Source organism: Amblyomma mixtum, chromosome 8, assembly GCF_055824585.1.
Source record: "Amblyomma mixtum isolate Tamu chromosome 8, ASM5582458v1, whole genome shotgun sequence".
In the NCBI taxonomy this organism is placed as follows: Eukaryota; Metazoa; Arthropoda; class Arachnida; order Ixodida; family Ixodidae; genus Amblyomma; species Amblyomma mixtum.
Window position 1 is genome coordinate 29,936,563 of NC_143019.1, and position 19,747 is coordinate 29,956,309.

The 19,747-nt window shown below is 47.8% G+C and overlaps 1 protein-coding gene across 1 annotated transcript; it reads left to right on the forward strand.

Moving 5' to 3' along the window:
- Positions 1 to 4,472: 4,472 nt before the first annotated feature.
- Positions 4,473 to 18,694, forward strand: LOC149331878 (uncharacterized). Its single transcript, XM_089557425.1, has 6 exons — positions 4,473 to 4,613; positions 6,415 to 6,539; positions 14,081 to 14,198; positions 16,021 to 16,188; positions 16,542 to 16,673; positions 18,533 to 18,694. The coding sequence occupies exons 1-6, from the start codon at positions 4,473 to 4,475 to the stop codon at positions 18,692 to 18,694; spliced, it is 846 nt and encodes a 281-aa protein (XP_089413551.1).
- The last annotated feature ends 1,053 nt before the right edge of the window (positions 18,695 to 19,747 follow it).

The following is a 19,747-nucleotide window of genomic DNA, read 5'->3' on the forward strand; positions in this document are numbered from 1 at the left end:
GACGATGGGTGAAGAGAGTCAAGGCTTCAGAAAGTGCCGAAATAGAGATGCAGAACCAGGCTCAGCCCGGCCGACGTGCCACTGAAACGATTCCCGAGGCTGGCGCATTACGGTTCATCAGTTGGCTGAGGAGTTGTCAAGCGCTGAGGAGGAAAGCTGTGGAGCAGAGCAAGCGTAGTGGGAATCATTGTTACTCTGTGATACCCTATTGTAGGGGCTAGGTTTGTTGCACGAGACCGCACAGCTGAGCACAGAGAGCAAATTAAGAAAATTAATTTGTTCCCAGCTGCTGGAGCATTACGTTCGTGAAAAAAAGGATTTCTTGTCTCGGACAGTGACTGGTGATGAAGCTTGGGCTAATCACTTTGAGCCGTAAACAATAAGGCAATTGACGAAATGACGCGATATAAGTTCATCAAGAACTACGAAGCCAAAGGCGACTGAGTTGGCCGGAAAATTCATGATCACTGCCTTTGGGGATATTGATGGAGTTATTTGGATGCGATGCCTACCATCGAGATAGTAAATTCGGACACTCGCATGAAAAGCCTGCAGATAGTAAAGCTGCGTTACAAGCGTGTCCTAAGTAGCAAGAGGCGAGGGACATTCTTCTCCATCACGACCACGCCCGCACTCACAAGCCTAAAAGCAAAAGAAGCGATAGCCAAATTTGGGCGGACTATGCTGTCCCATCATCCTTACAGTCCTTATGTAGCACCGTCCGATTTTCATCTTTTTGGCCGTTAATTGATGCACATCGCGAATATAGATTTCAGGAAGGCGAGAGCATCATTCGTGCCTTGAAAGCGGGGCTACACCAGAAGGGAAAATCTTGTACAAAACAGGAGAGCATGGCCTTGATCACCGGTGGCGCAAACCCATATAAGTTGACCAAGATTACATTCAAATGTAATATAGATCCGGCAGACCTGTGGCTGTATTCTTTAAAAAATTCATCAATATTTATTTAAAGTGCTTTCCGGGAAAAATGGAGAACTTTGGAGAACTTTATTAAACCCTCTCTGTGCATGTTATAGACGATGGCCTATAGGAAAAACAGTGCGTCTGGGTGTGCGTTTGGCCACTTTTACTTTTGTCTCAGCGCACTTTTGATGAACTGTTGAGCTGGACTATTTCTACTTGCATGAGTATCGCGTAGCCAATGTAGTGTCACAAGGTGTGCCTTGATTACTCTTGGTGATTCTCCACATATTACTCTTCGTGATTCCTTATTTCATGTATATCTCTCCCACCTACAATATTGCCCATCCGAGTGCTGTAGGTCATCATCATCAATATTATCAGCCTGGCCACACCCACAGCAGGGCAAAGGCCTCTCCCATGTGTCTCCAATTAACCCTGTCCTTTGCCAGTTGCGGCCACCGTATCCCCCCAAACTTTTTAATCAAGTCCGCCCACCTAACTTTCTGCTGCCCCCTGCTACGTTTGCCTTCTCTTGGAATCCAATCCGTTACCCTTAAGGGCCACCGATTATCCTGTCTTCGCATTACATGCCCTGCTCAAGCCCATTTCTTCCTCTTGATTTCGACTAGGATGTCATTAACCCGCGTTTGTTCCCTCACTTACTCAGCCCACTTCCGATCTCGTAACGTTACACCTATGATTTTTCTTTCCATAGCTCGCTGCGTTGTCCTTAACTGAAGCTGAACCCTCTTTGTTAGCCTCCACGTTTCTGCCCCATAGGCGAGTACCGGTAAGATACAGCTGTTGTAGAATTTTCTCTTGAGAGATATTGGCAAACTGCCATTCATGATCTTAGAAAACCTGCTATATGCGCTCAACCCCATTCTTATCATAGTTATTTCCCTCTCATGATCCGGATCAGCGGCCACTACCTGCCCTATGTAGACGTATTCTCTTACTTCTAGCACCTCGGTACCAATTGTAAACTGCTGTTCCCTCGCTAGACTGTTGAACATTACCGTGGTTTTTTGCATGCTAATTTTTGTATCCGTTATCAGAACCATTTGTTGCGTAACGCGGTGACATAGGCAGGTCATGGTGTGAGGAAGTTTATTTGGGCTCGTTGTCTGGGGTAGTGTTGCGCCTGATGAGCCCCTTCACAAACGGCGTCCGTAAGCAACGTAGTTGAGTGTCGAAGAAAGTGACAGGAGTCGGCGAAGATGCTCGCGGACGATCTCGCCAACCTGTATGCTGTCATTGAAGGTCGTTGGAGTATCCACATGGCTTTTTGAGAAGGCCGATAGCGGCCGGTCGCAATGCCGGGCCCTGGTGTCGAGGGTCTGCTCAATTGCTGACACGCCGGTTGTGAGCTTGGCAAAAAATTTGGGCGAATTTCGGAATACGTCGGCGAAAGGTTGTTCTCAGATGCCCCGCATTTGGAGGCACAACTTCTCCTCTGTTGTGGTCTGTGCGGCAAAATAGACGCCACATCTCTTCGACGAGCGTAACGAGGCTTTTGGATGCCGCAGTGTGGAACAGCCTACTCAGCCTTTTCTTAGCGGCCATTTTCATTTATGTTTTCGCGAGTATTGACACGAAAGCCTTGTGATTATAGTACCAGGGTGCGTTTATTTGTCGTCTATTTCCAATTGTCATCTCATCGGTTATATTTCCTCACATGCTCAAACTAGTCCAAATTTTCCTCGACGTCCATCTGCGGTAGACATCTGAAGGTTGCAGGCAGTACTGCGGGGTTGTTGAAGTAACAGGGATGATAGCTGGTCATTGTTCTCCTACTTCAAGGTCATAACTGGCTGTCGGTCCAGGATCTCCGATTGATATCATGTAGTGGTATGAACGCTAAGGGAATTAGCCCAGCTGTCTGAGGTGTTCCTGAACCGAACCTTTACTCGGCCGACTTCCGTGCAAAAAGGAGCTTAACAACTCTTTGGCGCGAATAAAAACAAACATGCTCACCATTCGTCGAAGGGCCTAATGGTCGCTGTTGTCAGCCGGTCTTAATTTACAGCTGGAGAAAAACTTTCAAAATCCAGTCTCAAAGGCAACCGGAACAATATCAAACAACGTAGAAGCAGTTACGTGTGGCTGCGATCGTTTGAGATAAATTAGGTTACATGATGCGTCATAAACAAAATTATATTCTTGTGCCATGGCCTTTGACCATACGCAAACGAACATTACAAAGCTTCACACCAATGACATATTGCATTTTACTTAGGAGGGATAAAAATTTCATTCTGCAATACAAGCGTGCGTACAGTGTCGCATAAGTTTTTGTTTTTAACCTACCGCATTCACTCGATGTCAACACGGAGTACGCCTGGAAGGCTTAGCGTCAATTTTGTTACCATAGAGTAGGAAGTCGCCAATTTTCGCAACGCAGGGGTAGTTCCTATCAGACATGAAATCATAAGCATTAATAATATCTTGCAGTTTTCGCCATGGTGCTGCTACTTCGTTTTTCACGTAATAACATGAAGCCTGGAAGACGCGCCGCACTCACGAAGTTAGATAATTTTTCTTCTAGGCCTACCAACTTACATAAGCGGACCACCGTTATCAGATTAAAGAAGCCACAGTTATTAGACTGTAGCGAAGGTTCTTATCAACTCTTACTCGTCCTGTTCGGTGACCGCGCGTGCAGTAACGTTCCCGCCAGTTGTGGTAACAATAACAACGACGGAAAAGAGGACAACCACGGAGGCTACAACGACAACGACAACAACAACGACTACCACACCACATCCGCCGCTGCTGTGCTCAGTGAACTTCATTGCGGCGCTAAATTCCTCGTTTCCACCGGACAAGACGTGTGACATCCTGACCTACACGCACGTCCGCATCGAAGGCCGCAAGATAGTGGCGGTGGACGAGTTCAGCTACGTGGCATTCAAGGACGCCTGCAAGCTGTACGCGCACACGACGTGCGGGATCTCCTTCGATGCCCGGTGTGTAGGAAAGAAATTGTTCGCGACTGCGGTCGTTAATCACAACGGCTTGCGATAACATCGCCGCTTTATGGAGGGCGGGGGGGGGGGGGGGTAGTTTATATAAATCGGGTAGTTTGAGTGGTTTAATGGTTTGGGACAGGCAGGCAGACCAGACAGACCAGAGACGCCGACAGAGACCCCCAGCAAAATAGATGGGCCTCTCTTTTCTCTCTCGTTTTTCAGCAGCGGAGTATTGGAGATATGTGCAGTTTGGCTGCGCATCTAAGTCATTTCTATTCGTTCATTATCCTCGTCTTCATCTCAGTATCCCTACTGCAACTACTACCTTAGTACTGATGCTACTTCTAACAGTACTACTGTCACAACTACTGCAAAAAGTACTGTAACTACTAATACGTGTCTTATAGCACACTTTATTTTTCTTCTCTGCGTTCGATTCCCGTTAGGATGCCGCGATTGCAACTGCAACATTTAAATGTTCAATCATCGCGTACCCTCTCTGAATGCTTGAAGATATTAGCATGAATAACCGATTTATTTCCACCATTCTTCTTCTCCAGCTACATTTACCAACATATGCTCGCCAGCACGGATATCCGGGACGAGCTAGCCACGGCGAAGAACAGATCGAGGATCAACCACTACGCGATCATGAACATCCTTGAAACAAAGGATATTGTCGCAACCTACGCAGCGGATGCGATTTCAGTATTCGGAGTAAGCGAAACATAGCGTCGTCTAAGTGCTCAAACTGGAGGCAGCCGGCGCCAGTGGTGAATAAATGAATAGCTGGATGAAAGCTTATTCTGCTAAAATACATTCTCTGAAAAGATCTTAGACTAAGTGCGAGAAAATATAGTACTGCACTTTTTTTCTCTTGTTCTCCATCATCACATTGAAAGAATTAGCTGCGGGGCTAGTTGGTTATTAGATATTTAAAAGAATGAGCTCTAAGATCTACTGCAAGTGCCTATGTTGTCTTCTTTTCGGTGTTTAGTGCGTCTTTGCGCAAAAATCCTTCTGTAATGTCCGTCATCACCGTTAATTCTTAATCACGTAAAGAGGGTTGAGAACAGTTGGCCAGAATATCTTTTTACGGCACGGCGTCTACAGTTGTGACCGGGATTTATCAAACCTTTTCCCGAAACATTCTGAGCTGGTGTCACGTACTTTATGGTGCCGGCAGTATTCAAAATTCCCGCTGCACAGAATGGAAGGGCTATTTTGTGCTTCGAAAAAACGATCGGCTTTTGTGCGCGGGATTTATCAAATTTATTCTCGAAATATTCTGAGATGGTGTCACGTACTTTATACGCTGCCGGCAGTATTTAAAATGCCCGCTGGACAGAACTGAAGGGCTATTTTGTGCTTAGAAAAAACGATCGGTTTTCAAAGACAAGTGAAATAATTGTCGTCGCGAAGGTTTACGTATGCGCCTAGGAAACACTGCACGCTGCTGTTTTTTGCTCCTCTAACGCAGTAGATCGTTTTATTAAAGGACACACTAGCCGTCGTTTCTTTGCGGGTGCTGTTTGGGATGATAAAAAAAATAGTTTGGTCTTATTTGTTTGGTTTTGAAAAATAGAGCTGCCTTTCCGTGAGCGTGGAAGTATGCGCCGTGCGTGAATACCTAAAATTTTTGAGCCATTGATACTTTTGTGTGAAATAGATAGTTATAAATATACCCATGGAAATATTTAGATTTTTCTTGACAGTAGAGCATAATGCGCCCCTGAAAGAGATATAGTTGTGCAATACCGAAAATATTCTCCTTCATTAACTTCAGCTGCTTAGAAATCAACTTGAATACACTGGAGAGCGTTTGACCAGAGGTACATCCGCTTTGACAGGAGCAAGGACTTCTTACAATACTACTATAATTCATTTCAGAACAGCTGTAAGTCCACTGTATGTATTAGTTAGGGTCTTTGCCGGCGGGCTTTGAGCGGTCGTCCTTTAGCGTACGGTGGATTGTTTCAAGCTATTTCATGCGTATAGAAGTCGTAGCTTGGAGAAAAAAAGTCTCTAACCATCGCCTGATTTTCTGGTATCCAAAAAGAAACCGAGATTGCCATGCTCAGACAGAATTGTTATGGCCTATTTTGTTTTGTGTTGCATCTGGACATTCATTGAGGGAATCATGTAGAAGACTTCAGAAATGATAATACAAGGGCAGTACTATGACTTATCACTCACTAACGATGCATCGAAGCTCTTTGTTACGCCGGATGTCAAGGCTACTTTGGCGAAGTTACAAAACGTTGTCTTTGTGCTCTAAAAGGAAAATACAGGAACCTATATATTGCTAGATGGAATTCGATTCTCAATTCTCAGCAGGGTACCTGTACTGCAGCTGTGTTTTTTAAGAGTTCATGCATTGGTTACCGGCTTTCAACGCTTGCAACTATTGCCCAAAATATTTAATTATTTCTTATCTCCACCCCAAAATCAATCGTCGCTTCGCGTGCTGTTGAAAAAATGGCGCACTTACTAAGCACAAATCTGTTTTGTTTTGCAGGAATTTCGAACACTTTTAGGCAATGACAGAACAACCAACAAGGTCATATTCGGCATTGGTTACTTCGACTACAGCGATAGGAATGCCTGGACAGATCTACTCTACGTCGCCGAAAATACAGCGACGTGAGTACTGCGCATAAGACGGAGATGCTACGAGCGCATTTTTTTTTTTCAGAAACCACAGCATGTTGCAGAAACATTTGCTTGGACGTATGCGTGTAAAACTGTGCACACGTAGTTTATCTGAAGGAAACGCAATCACTCGAATATGAGCAATAACAGAGTTATTTTGCGCGAATAGACTAATATTTCTACATCGGCTGGCGCTTATGGAAGATTCGCTTTTTCGTCGCCCTGAATTTTGTAGCAAAAGCTACACTACTATAGCTGGGACGCCTTTCGCCATGAGCCTCCGAATGACCTTGAAACGTCATAGAGATAAGTCAATGTGAGTGTTGCTATGCACATATACCTAACCATGTGTGGTGCACTTTGCCGACCCCCTTCAACCTTGACCTTTGAACTTGACATTTGGCCATGAACTTTGGTCTTGCATTTGCATCTTGAACGTTTACGTTGAATTTTGACCTTGAAAGTTGGGGGCACAGGCAGTAAGAAAGCCACGTGGTAATCACGTTGTGTCACATGATTCAATTCGCAGTTGTGACGTCAGATATGGTGTATACATAACCAGAGCTGCGCGCTTGACTTAGACGCTATGGAGAATGGAGGGCGCGCTCAGGAGCACGCGTATAGTGAACTACATCTTCGAACATTGCGGCAAGCTGCTTCTGACCATCCCGGGGGCGTCGCTTGCTTATGTATCTTTCGCTACGCGAAAGTGGGTTCGCAGAGTTGAACTGCTGCCTAACATTTTCAATCAGTGACAAGCACCGCAGCGTCGTCTCAAAAGCACCAGCATTTGTATGAGGACGTCGCCACATACGCCCCCTATCTCTCAATGCGCGATGACTGCTGCGTTAGCCGTTTTCTTGCAAACATGGCGGCGTGAACTGGAAGTCGTCCAGTAGACGCGTCCAAGTAGCCTTAGCCTGCTGACCTGAGAAACGTTTTTGGTGTGCAGGCCAGGAATGTATGTCCATAGTTGCTCGAAAATGTTGTGATTGCCAGTCTGGAATTTTCTACTTGAAAAAAACAAAACAAAAACAAAACAAAGAATGCCCTGTTGTAGAGTAGTGGACGTGCTTTGATCATGTCCTGCGTTATAATTCACATTCAGAGCTGTTTATCTTTACAACATCCGAACTTGATTGTTTCAGACAGTTCGCGCTATCGCTGCTAGCAGTCGAGAGTCTGTGACAGCCTAAGTTTTCACCGCTTCTTGATTTTTTTGTCCTCGCTCATTCGTATTTTTATCCTAAATCTCAGTACGTTATAGCCATTGATTTTCCTGCGCCAAATGAATATCAGTTATCAGCTGGCGCATCTCTTTGAAAGTCTTCAGTTCTCTTTACAAGCTGCGTCTCTTAGCACGCTATATGCCACGCCCATTGCGAAGGAATGGCATGGAGATGAGCCTAAAAGAAGTTGTGTTTGCGCTTTTGACACTGTCTCCCACAATTCACTCAGTGATGTCACCGATTTGTGGGGTGGAGCAGACATTTATAATTCGGCATTTGCAACAAACCGACTGAAGTTACCACAAGACAACCCGCATTGAACTACTGACCCTTTCCAAGACCAGTGAAGGAAGGGCCCTGTTTGCATCTTCGTATTTACTTTCCAGAAAAATATATCGCCTTTTTGTGGCTGGTTTCAGGGAGTATTTTATTGACCTTGCCAGCATACAATTCCTTTCTAGGTCAAGCTTGTAAGCCAGTTCACCAGCCCTTAATTTTTATTTATTTTGTAAAGAGGAAGATGATCAGCAGACGAGCAGCGGAACCGACGCGAGGCGCGAGTCGAGAAGACGACGATCGGCAGCTGAGGCAGCAGAGCCAACGCGCGGCGCGATACGAGAGCGTGAACTGTTCTGGGACCGGACCTGTCCTTGCCCGCTCTAACCGGCCTTAACAACTGTCAATAAAGGCCGTTACATCTTGGTGGAGGCTGCGGGATTCCGTCCTGGAGCTACGCAACCGTACCATCGCTACCCCCATGCCTGCCAACGCCAACCAGACAGCCGGCTCCTCGCCGGCACCCGTTGCTTGCCATGGTGCGCTCCGCCAGCGCGACCCTGCCGTCTTCAGCGGCACGGACGACAACGACGTGGAGGACTGGCTGTCATCTTACGACAGGGTGAGCGCTCATAACCGCTGGGACGACAGTATGAAGCTTACAAACGTCATCTTCTACCTGGCCGGCGTCGCCCACCTTTGGTATCAAAACCACGAATCGGATTTCACCACCTGGACCGATTTTAAAACCAGCTTCTCCGACATCTTCGGCCGTCCGGCAGTACGCAAACTTCGCGCGGAGCAGCGTCTTCGCGTTCGTGCACAGCAGAGCGGTGAATCATACACCAGCTACATCGAAGACGTGGTCAATCTCTGCAAGCGTGTCAATGCGTCCATGGCAGAGGCCGACAAGGTTAAACACGTCCTGAAAGGAATCGAAGACGACGCTTTCAACATGCTTGTGGGCAAGAACATCACCTCTGTCACGGATATATTCGACCACTGCCAAAGCTACGATGAGCTCCGCCGACAGCGCGTTTTCACTCGGCAGCCATCTCCACAGCCAGACACAGTTAATAGCCTCAGCATGACGACACAAGACAGCTCGCTACTTCTCCAGATCAAGCAGTTCGTCCGTGAGGAGGTTGCGCGGCAGCTTTCCCTTCTTCCTGCTGTTCCGAGTGCTTCTAACCTAACTCCGACACTTCAGCACGTGATTCGGGAGCAAGTGTCCGAGGCCTTGCCATCGGTTTCCTCTCCGCCTCCCGTCGCTGCGCCACTTACCTACGCCGAAGCCGTCAGGCGTCCCCGCCCAGACACGTTCGTTTCATACCAACGTCCTCCGCAGTTGACACCATTTCGTCCTGCCCGGCCACCACCGCCCCGTTTCCGTCCATGGCGGACACCGGACAACCTGCCCATTTGTTATGCCTGCGGCAATCCTGGCCACGTGATGCGTCACTGCCGCCGCCAAGTGTTGTCCCCTGCTGCCGATACCGACCCACGAAGTTACGCCTACACTCCTTCCCAGCCTTTTCACCGCCCTTCGCCTTCTGAAACTACTGGTTCCTCCGATTACAGCCCCTCCATTCGCCGCCGTTCTCCATCTCCGCGTCGCCGCTCGGTTTCCCCGATGCGCCGTCGTCCCTCTTCCCCTTCGGAAAACTAGTGCCCGCAGTTCCAGAGGCAAGAACTGCGTGCTCGTCGCCAAGCTCAAGACCTCGACTTTCTCCGACCAATTTGATCACGGTTTCTGTGGAGGGCACCGATGCTTTCGCGCTTGTGGACACCGGTGCTGCTGTATCTGTACTAAGTGAGAAACTGTGCCGCCAGTTACGAAAAGTGATGACTCCGCTATATGGTTTTATGCTTCGCGCCGCTAATTCGCAACTTATCGCGCCTTTGGGGGCATGTACGGCCCGAGTTATTATTCAGGACGTTGTGTACATTGTTGAATTCATCGTCTTCCCATTACCGTCTCACGACGTCATCTTAGGCTGGGATTTTCTCTCCCAACATGCCGCTGTCATCGACTGCACTCGTTCCGAAGTCGCCCTTCTTGCCTTCGGCGACGACTCGGTGAACGCTTCTACTAACTTGTGCGCCAAGCTGACTGTGGCTGATGACGTGATGATACCGCCGTGCTCTGCTGTGCTCCTCTCTGTTCATTGCGACTCTGCATCCGACGGCCCTGTCATCTTCATCCCGTCCGACTCCTTCGCTTCTCGCCACTGCCTACCCCCGCCATTCGCCGTGCTTACCGTCTCAGCCGGCTGCAGCGCCTTGCCCCTCACGAATCCATCCCTGTGCCCCTCCACTCTTCTTCGCGGTGAATGCTTGGGATGTGTCCAGCCTTTCGCTTCCGTCGTCGCCTGGGACCCTTCTGAGGATGACTCCTGCCGCCTGCAAATGTCTGCACTTACTTCTTCCCCACCGTCTCCTGATTTCGTTCCCGAGGCCGCCTTCGCGGGCTCAATCGACGCGAATCTTTCGCCACCGGAGAAGACCCAGCTTGCGGCCCTGCTAGATAAGTTTCGGCCATCGTTTGACTTCTCCCACCACCGTTTGGGCCGCACCCCAGCTGTTACCCATCGGATCGACACGGGCGCCCATTCGCCGTTGCGCCAACGCCCATATCGCGTCTCGGCCGCCGAACGCCAGGTTATCGACTCCCAGGTGAATGACATGCTGCAGCGTGGCGTCATACAACCATCGCACAGTCCTTGGGCTTCCCCCGTTGTCCTTGTCACCAAGAAAGACGGCTCTATCCGCTTTTGCGTTGAATACCGGCGCCTCAACAAAATCACCCGCAAAGACGTCTATCCGCTGCCCCGCATTGATGACGCACTTGACTGCCTGCAGGGAGCTGAATTCTTTTCATCGTTAGATTTACGTTCGGGGTATTGGCAAGTCCCGATGGCCGCCGCTGACCGCCCCAAGACAGCCTTTGTGACGCCTGACGGGCTGTATGAATTCAACGTCATGCCCTTCGGACTATGCAATGCCCCTGCCACTTTTGAGCGGATGATGGGCACGATACTGCGCGGCCTGAAATGGAAAACGTGCTTATGTTACTTGGACGATATCGTTGTTTTCTCTCCAGATTTCCAGACGCACCTCGTTCGCCTGGAGCACGTTTTGAGATGTCTCGCGGCAGCCGGGCTTCAACTCAATTTAAAGAAATGTTGCTTCGCCGCTCGCCAGTTGACGATTTTGGGCCACGTCGTGTCAAAACAGGGTGTCCTTCCTGACCCAGCAAAGCTTCGTGCTGTCTCTGAGTTCCCGAAGCCCTCTACGATGAAGGAACTTCGCAGTTTCATCGGTCTATGCTCTTAATTTCGACGCTTTATCCGAAATTTCGCTTCTATCATCGCACCTCTGACTTCCCTTCTTCGTGGCAGTAGCGATCTCTCAAGCTGGAGTCCTGCCTGTGACGAAGCGTTCACCACTTTGCGCCGTCTACTTACCTCTCCACCCATACTGCGCCACTTTGACCCTGCTTCTCCAACTGAAATCCACACAGATGCCAGTGGCGTTGGTATCGGTGCTGTTCTTGCTCAACGTAAACCGGGGTATGCGGAGTATGTTGTTGCATACGCGAGCCGCACCCTGACGAAGCCAGAGCAAAACTACTCAGTCACTAAAAAAGAGTGCTTGGCAATCGTTTGGGCGATCGGAAAATTTCGACCTTACGTATACGGCCGGCCTTTCGCGGTCGTCACGGACCATCATTCCCTTTGTTGGCTGTCCTCCCTGAAAGACCCAAATGGCCGCCTCGCCCGGTGGGCCTTACGCCTTCAAGAGTACGATATTCGTGTGATCTATCGCTCTGGCAGGAAGCATAACGACGCCGACGCTTTGTCTCGTTCACCTGTAGCCAATGAATGTGCCTCTCCTCCCGCCATCGACTGCGCCCCCTTGTCATTGGACGATATGCCCAACGAGCAGTCCAAGGACCCTTGGATCACTTCTCTTGTACGCTATCTTTCAGACCGTTCTGTCGTATCGGTACCGCGTGCAATCCGCCGTCAGGCTACCCACTTCACTATTCATGATGGGATTTTGTACCGCCGAAATTATCTCCCTGATGGTCGCAAATGGCTCCTAGTAATCCCTGGCCATTTACGCTCCGAAATATGCGCAGCCTTTCATAGCGACCCGCAAGCTGGTCACGGCGGTGCTTTCAAGACCTACAACCGGCTTCGCCTCCGCTATTACTGACGCGGCATGTATAACTACGTACGAAAATTCGTCCGTTCCTGCCCCGATTGCCAGCGCCGCAAGCTCGGTCATCACCATTCAACCGGCCCTATGCAGCCTTTGCCTTGCCCATCCAGGCCATTTGATCGAGTTGGCATTGACCTCTATGGACCACTTCCCTACACTGCTGCAGGAAACCGCTGGGTCATCGTCGCTGTAGACCACCTGACACGGTACGCCGAAACAGCCGCCCTCCCAGCTGCTACGGCGCGGGATGTTGCAGCCTTCCTCTTGCACCATTTCATACTTCGGCACGGAGCCCCGCGTGAACTGTTGAGCGACCGTGGGCGGGTGTTTCTGTCAGACGTAGTTTCGTCTCTTCTGCAGCAATGCAACATTACTCGCCGCACCACTACTGCCTATCATCCCCAGACGAACGGCTTGACAGAACGTTTCAACCGAACATTAGGTGACATGTTGTCAATGTACGTGGCGGCAGACCATTCTAACTGGGACGTCGTCCTCCCCTTCGTCACATATGCCTACAACACCGCTACGCAGAGCACTACTGGTTTCTCACCATTCTTTCTTCTGTACGGCCGTGAACCATCCTCGCCGCTCGACACTATTCTTCCTTATCATCCTGATTCGTCGGAATCAACAACCGTATCTGAAGCCTCCAGACACGCTGAAGAGTGCCGCCAGCTCGCCCGGTCATTCACGTCCGACGACCAAGGGCGCCAGAAATTCCGCTTCGACAACTCCCATGGCACAGACACTTTTCAGCCGCAATCCCTTGTTTGGCTCCGTGTGCCTTCTGCTGCACCAGGTCTCTCTAGCAAGTTGCTGCCAAACTACCATGGGCCCTACCGCGTCCTTGAGCGCACTTCTCCCGTCACTTACATCGTTGAGCCCGTGACGCCATCACCCGATCTCCGACGACGTGGTCGTGAGACCGTCCACGTTTCGCGTTTGAAGCCGCACTACGACCATCGCGTCGTCTTGACCCCCTAAGTCGCCAGGATGACTCTTATTCACCCGGGGCCAAATGTAAAGAGGAAGATGATCAGCAGACGAGCAGCGGAACCGACGCGAGGCGCGAGTCGAGAAGACGACGATCGGCAGCTGAGGCAGCAGAGCCAACGCGCGGCGCGATACGAGAGCGTGAACTGTTCTGGGACCGGACCTGTCCTTGCCCGCTCTAACCGGCCTTAACAACTGTCAATAAAGGCCGTTACAATTTATTCAATATACTCCTAAAGGCCCTTCTTCGAGGGTATTGCATAAGAGGGGGGAGGGGCGGGGTTGTAATTGTAGAAAGCATGTATAAGGAACATCATTAACAAGCAAGAGAACAGTAAACAGGCTAGGTATAACATAGAAAAATAATTAAGCGCCATAGAGTAAATAAAGAAGCAGGCGATAGAAAACAATATAATATAAAGTATAGGTTTAAACAAAACGATAGGGCATAACGTAAATGAAAAGTTCTGCATTGTACGTATTAGGCACGAAAAGAAAAGAAGGAATCGCAAAAGTATAGCAACTGGCAAAAAAATGCTTAATTCAAATTGCTTCAAGGTGCTTAACTGAAGCTGCTTAATTCAAAACAAATGCCAGCTTCACTTTGATAGTTAGGGTTACCAGGTCGAAGCGTCAAACAGGTCTTATCAAGGTCTTTCAAGGCTCAGATACTTTGATACTTCGTGTGTCAAGCGTCGTTTTTTTCTATTGTGGCTGTGGCTTCAGCTTACCCGTTGTATCGTTCGCTGACGCATTCATGCCCTTGCTCGTACGTTTGTTCAATGTTTTTTGCCTTTTCTGCAGGGACGATGTCGACATCGTTGTGATCATCACCAGCATTTTGGGAATTCGCAGCCGTAGTCAATGCACGGCCCTTCCTGCAAACGCCTTCAAAAGCCCAAGTGCCTTACCACCTACTATGGTAGGCATGCCCTAAAGTTCGTGATTATTTGCGTATTTGTTGCTTCACTGCCTTATAAACTGCTAAAGAAAATGAGGGAAAGCGTCCGCATGTATCTACCAGTCCACTTAGCTTAATTAGAGAATGTTGTGTGCAGAAAAATACAAATAACAAAAAACTACAGACAATATTTACTATATTCGAATCGGCGCGAAAGCACATATTTGTGCTTCGTAGAAGACGACGGTGAGCAGGCAGTGCCGCGGGACGGAGCAGATGGAAGTTGATGAAGACGACGCTTTCCAATGCACAGCGCGAGTGTGTAGTGCTGTTTAACACAAGGCGTGCTGGTTGACTGTGCCTTAAATTTACACGGTTTGCTATTGAAGCCCGAGGTCTCATAGTGAAGTTTTCGCTTGAAAACAACACCCACTATGCTAGGCGTGCCCTAAAAAAAGACGTCATCTGCCCTGGAACTACGTTCAAGTTCGTGACTGATTGCCTGTTTGTTACTTCACTGCCTTATAAAACTGCTCAAGAAAAAGACGGAAAAAGGCCGCATATATATGCCGGAGTATTGCTTATTAGACAGTGTTGTGTGCAGAAAAAGGCAAACAAGAAAAAAGAAAATATTTTCTGCGCCCAGTTTTTTGGAACGGTGGGATTATCTGCGGCCGGAGTCGTATGTTCTGAGAAAAGAAAGTACCAAGTAATTGTGGCAGCATGAGTCAGCAAAGCTTTCTTAACTGCAGAGTAAACGAAGACACAAAGGGAAAATATCACATTTTATGTAGCTGCAGTCTGCCAGCCCTTAGTCCAGTTCTCATAATCTACTAAAGACGTTGTGTGTCATAATACAGAAAGGTAAACTGGCCCCGACCGGAGGGATGAATGGGGGAGGAGTGTGGGTGGATTAGCGCTCAGTGTTTAAGCACTCCATCCTTACAGATGGCTGGTTATACTTTCTAGCCGTGAAACAATTATAAAGGCGCCATGTAACATGCGGGGTGCTGGTTAGCAACATTAGTAATTGCTTTTCTTGCTGGACAGAATATTTATTTGCATGATGGTTTTATCTGTATGAAATATCATATGAACGCAAAGATATCGGAGATTGTATACTATTTTATTGAGAAAAAAAGTAAGGATTGTTGGTTTTATTCTAAGAAAAGAGTTAATCCTAGCTACAGGAATTGGCAAGGACGCACAGGAAGAAATCACAGAAAACTGGACTGCAGCTAATTGTCTCATGAAAGCTCGCCGAGAAGCTGCCTTTTTATTTCTGGCGATTATTTCAGCTCCTGGCTTGCTCATGTGTCTCGCTTAGCCTTGGCGTCCATGGCGCAAACACTGGTCAATGCATCGTCTATGCCCGTGCCATGTATATGGCTCACCTCTCAATTAAGCAGCTTCGGAGGCTTCTGTTCGCTTACGCTCCGTGCTGTGGCGCCACTAAGAGGGAGTAACGGCTTACGTCACTGCTGTGGTGGTTGAAATCATCACTTGACAGTTGCTGTGTGTGAAGCGCCGTGAGATTAAAAAGAATCCTTAAATTAATCTCTCTCACGTTGCGAAGTAGGGACCAATGCTAGCGAATAGCCATGGTTAGCAAAGTGTTATGACGGAGGAGGGGGGGGGGTACTGACGTTTACACTTCGGGTGATCTGGCTAGGATTGAAATCGAGGGAGCGCTGCTTGCGTATTAGACCGCCACTAAGACCAGCAAACGTTGAATATAACAAACACCTGCCTGTAGTTTACTTTGTTCCAAAAGTTTTTGTACCCTTTGAATTGTGTGGGAGCACCCGATGAGAGCCGTATCTTGTCTTTCGCGCAATCGCAGGACAAGGCCTTGCCGGCCGCCATGGCGAGCTTCGCGTCTCCAAGACTCACCGTGGCATTTTCCTTTCAAATGGGAGTGCTGGTCTACGAGCTTAAGTACAACCACAGCACCGCTATGGATGCCTTGTACAAGGAATGTACTGCCATGTTCGTGTCGGACTACTCTCAGGTATATTCTTTAAAAAAACCTTGCCGGCCACTCCCCTGTTGCTTTTGGATCATGATAAACGGTGGATTGCGATAGGATGTCTCTTCATGCCGTGGTGCTTGAGGGGGATGGCGAGTGATATTTCTATCCGTGCTTTTCCGTCTGTATTTAAGAGTCAGATATGAAGGTGTTTAAGGGGACACTGCGGCACGTACTTCGTTGTCTCGAATGTGAACAATGGCGTGGCGCAATAGACATCATCACACAGATGCTGAGCGCGAATGATATCAGAGGGTTCGACGAAAATAAAGTATGCTCAGATGAGTTGGTCTGCTTCCATGTTTGTGCTCTAATCTACTTCCTTTACTCTTCAGGCGTGTCAAGCTCCTGCAACCGACCTGCGCAGTGAGAAGACTGTTATTGGCCTCAGCCACCAGCCGGAGATTCGCGCGGCGGGAAGAATATATCTGCAGTCTCATGACACGCTGGACTTCATGAAGGCGAAGGTGGCTTCATTTTTGTTTCCTACGGGATACATCCAGCGATAAATGCAACTGCATAATCTGTCCATGAATCAGAACGTACCGCACGATAGGGGTATTACTGAACAATCTCGATGAAGAGCTCTGTCGCTAATCACAACTGTGTATATTGTCACGTTGTAGTGACGGCAGTCCAGCGGTCAGGAAGACACCAACAAGTCTTGTAAACAAAGCTCTTTATTTGGGCTGACTTGCGCCCGCAAAAGAACTGACTCACTCGGTGGCGGCGTAAGCAACAAGCGTGCTCGTCAATCGTCGAACTACGAATGTCCGCCGCTCGCGGCATCGCTCAATTTAAAGGCGGCAAGGAAACTTCCAGATAACAGGACAAGATCATCTACAGTAATCTAGAAAAACCTAGATGCAGCCCTTCATGGCTGCGATCAATCGAGATAAGTCTGGTCGCTTCTCGCGCCACGAACAAAAGTGATAACAACACTTTCCTGCCGCCTTGAGCGTGAACGAACAAACACTACAATGATACGTGGAAATATCGACACATGAAGTACGTCAGTCACTCCGGTTGGCGAACCTAGAAGGCGGCAGTATAACTTAAAGCTATAATCACAGGTGGATTTCAGTTCAGTCCAGATATCTCAGTTTTTAATGTGGCCGTTAATAGTAGTCTTGACATATAGCCCTGAACTACATAAAATTTACCCATTGTCATGTAGTAGAGTATGACCAATTCCACATATACCTGATTGTAGGTAGAACGTAGGCGTGAGAGGAGTACTTGAGAGGGAGGGATCTTTAATGCTATCGCTTTTTAGTTTTACCCATAGGTTAAGCGTTACGTGCTGGTGAAAGAAAGAAGAGTATCAGAACCTGCGAAGTGATACGCAATAACGACCCCAGGCCGCTGAAGGGACCTATTAACACTACCGCTTCATACCGTTGAGGCGAAGCTTTAGCCTTCCCTCAAATTTTTTTGCTATTGTACGTTGTTGCGAATAAAGTAGCAGTGAAATCAAACGGGTTAGGACTAGTTTATTCTGTCAGTGTGAATGGAATCGTTCAGAATACGCCATGCGGCTGCTTTTTCTTCTTGTGTTTGTGTGCTGTTGGCGTATTTTGTACGGTATAGTTGAACGACTTACTTAACATAACACAGTTTGAATTCTCTCGATATTTTGATAACACGGTCGAATTGATCAGGCGGTTTAAACAAACTCGGTTCTCTAAAAAAGGAAAAGTCCCGCATTAACAACCAAGAATGATAATGAATTCGAACAAAACTTCTGATGAGAAGAAGATAAGTCCAAGAGCTGTAAAGAAATCTGTAACACATTACTTGAGTTGGCTTGATGATTAGTGAATAAACTAGGCAAGTTGGTACAGGGTCATGGTAGACAACAGCGCGGTGGCCAGCCCAGACAGAAGACAACCATAAGGAACAGGACAAGAAAGAAAGCTATCAAGCAGCACTGGCATGAGGAAGAGTTCACCCGTAAACTGTCAAGCCAACTGATGCAGGCATCCTTAGGGATATGAATGTGAAAACAGTCGGTTAGACATGTGGCTAGCTACTATTTGAGAAAAAAAAAATGTCAATGGTTTAGACACGGTGCCGGAACAGCGCTTTGCGCCGGGACAGTGCTTTTCCGGCTTCGTTTGTCTACTTCAGACCCTGTTGTCCACCGAGCCGTTGTTTGTCATGTAGGCTTTAAAGTTCAGTACTATGATTTATAATTAATTTCATTACATAGGCTTCATATCATTATTTTATGTCGAATGTATTTGTGCTATTTTGCGCAGAATGTTTTCTTTAGCCATGCGTGAACTCTTCGTCAGAAGACCTTTTCGATTCCTTTATCTCGCAGGCGAGGACTATCATGAGCGCACAAGGCAGGCGTCCCCTGTTCACTTGGTTCCTGTTCAATGTGCACCTGACAGACACAACTGGACGCTGCCTTCCTGGAGGTCCCTTCGAACGTGTCAAGGGCTTTCGAGATTTCTATTATCAGGAGGCGCACAACGGATAACTCGCAGATTTTTATGCCTAAGCGTCCGTGACCATTCGACCACCTCATCCTGCCATGCCTGGCGAAGAGTGGGCGTGGTGTATTAATTAAGACCTCCACAAAAAGCGACCATTTATGTTGAGCATGGCTTTCCGGCATAAGTTCAAAAATATCGTGGAAATATTTGTCACAGTGTGGCCAAAAAAATTTGTTGCATCCTGATAGTAAAAGCGCTGGATAGAAGCACCTTGCCACCTTTGGTGAAGACCTGCGTTTTTTTTTTGCTCATTCCTGCTCAATGTGGGACAGCCTGAGATGATGTTCTTACATCGCTAATTTCTGCATAGAAGAATGCAGACATAGAGCATGCAATGTAATTACTGCCATAAAAGTAAGATGTTTTACAGACCCGAAAGCAAGTAGTTCTGTTAGTAATTTGTGATGGCCCAGTATGAAAGTTTTCTAAATATGAATTGGTGAGGCTGTGATTTCAGTTGTCTCAATGTCGGATTCATTTGGAGCAATCTTATAATAGTGCCTCCGTCTGAACATTGCAGATAATAAGAGCAGACCCTCAGGGAACGGGGCTCTTAAATCAAGCATTCTGCGCACGAGATGTAAACTACTTAAAATGTGGTATGCAAAATCCTCAAACGTCTATCTCTCTTCTATGTTATGCGAAGAGGCTAAATCTGGGGACAAACCACTGAAATTTTAGGGCTTTTGGAATCGTATGCGTTTTAGTTTGGCTCTTGAATCGCTTTAGGACTCAATCTTATGAACCAGGCGAAGAGAGGAAATTAAGATCACAAGTCTTTCGCAAACTCTAATAAGAGTACCCTTGATTGTCTTGCATTCGCGTTCAGTCGATATGATTGGCTTCATATTTCATGCGGCGCGCTTTAGGCCTGTTGCCTTTTACATTGTTTATCGGTCTTTCAGCGGATAGCCTCCTCACTATAAATGAGAATTCGTTTTTATCGAATGTGCTTATTCAAAGAACTTCAAGAAGGCGAACCCTTTCTTCTACGCACGGAAGGAGCGCATTCAGCGCGAGCACATTACAGCAACTGA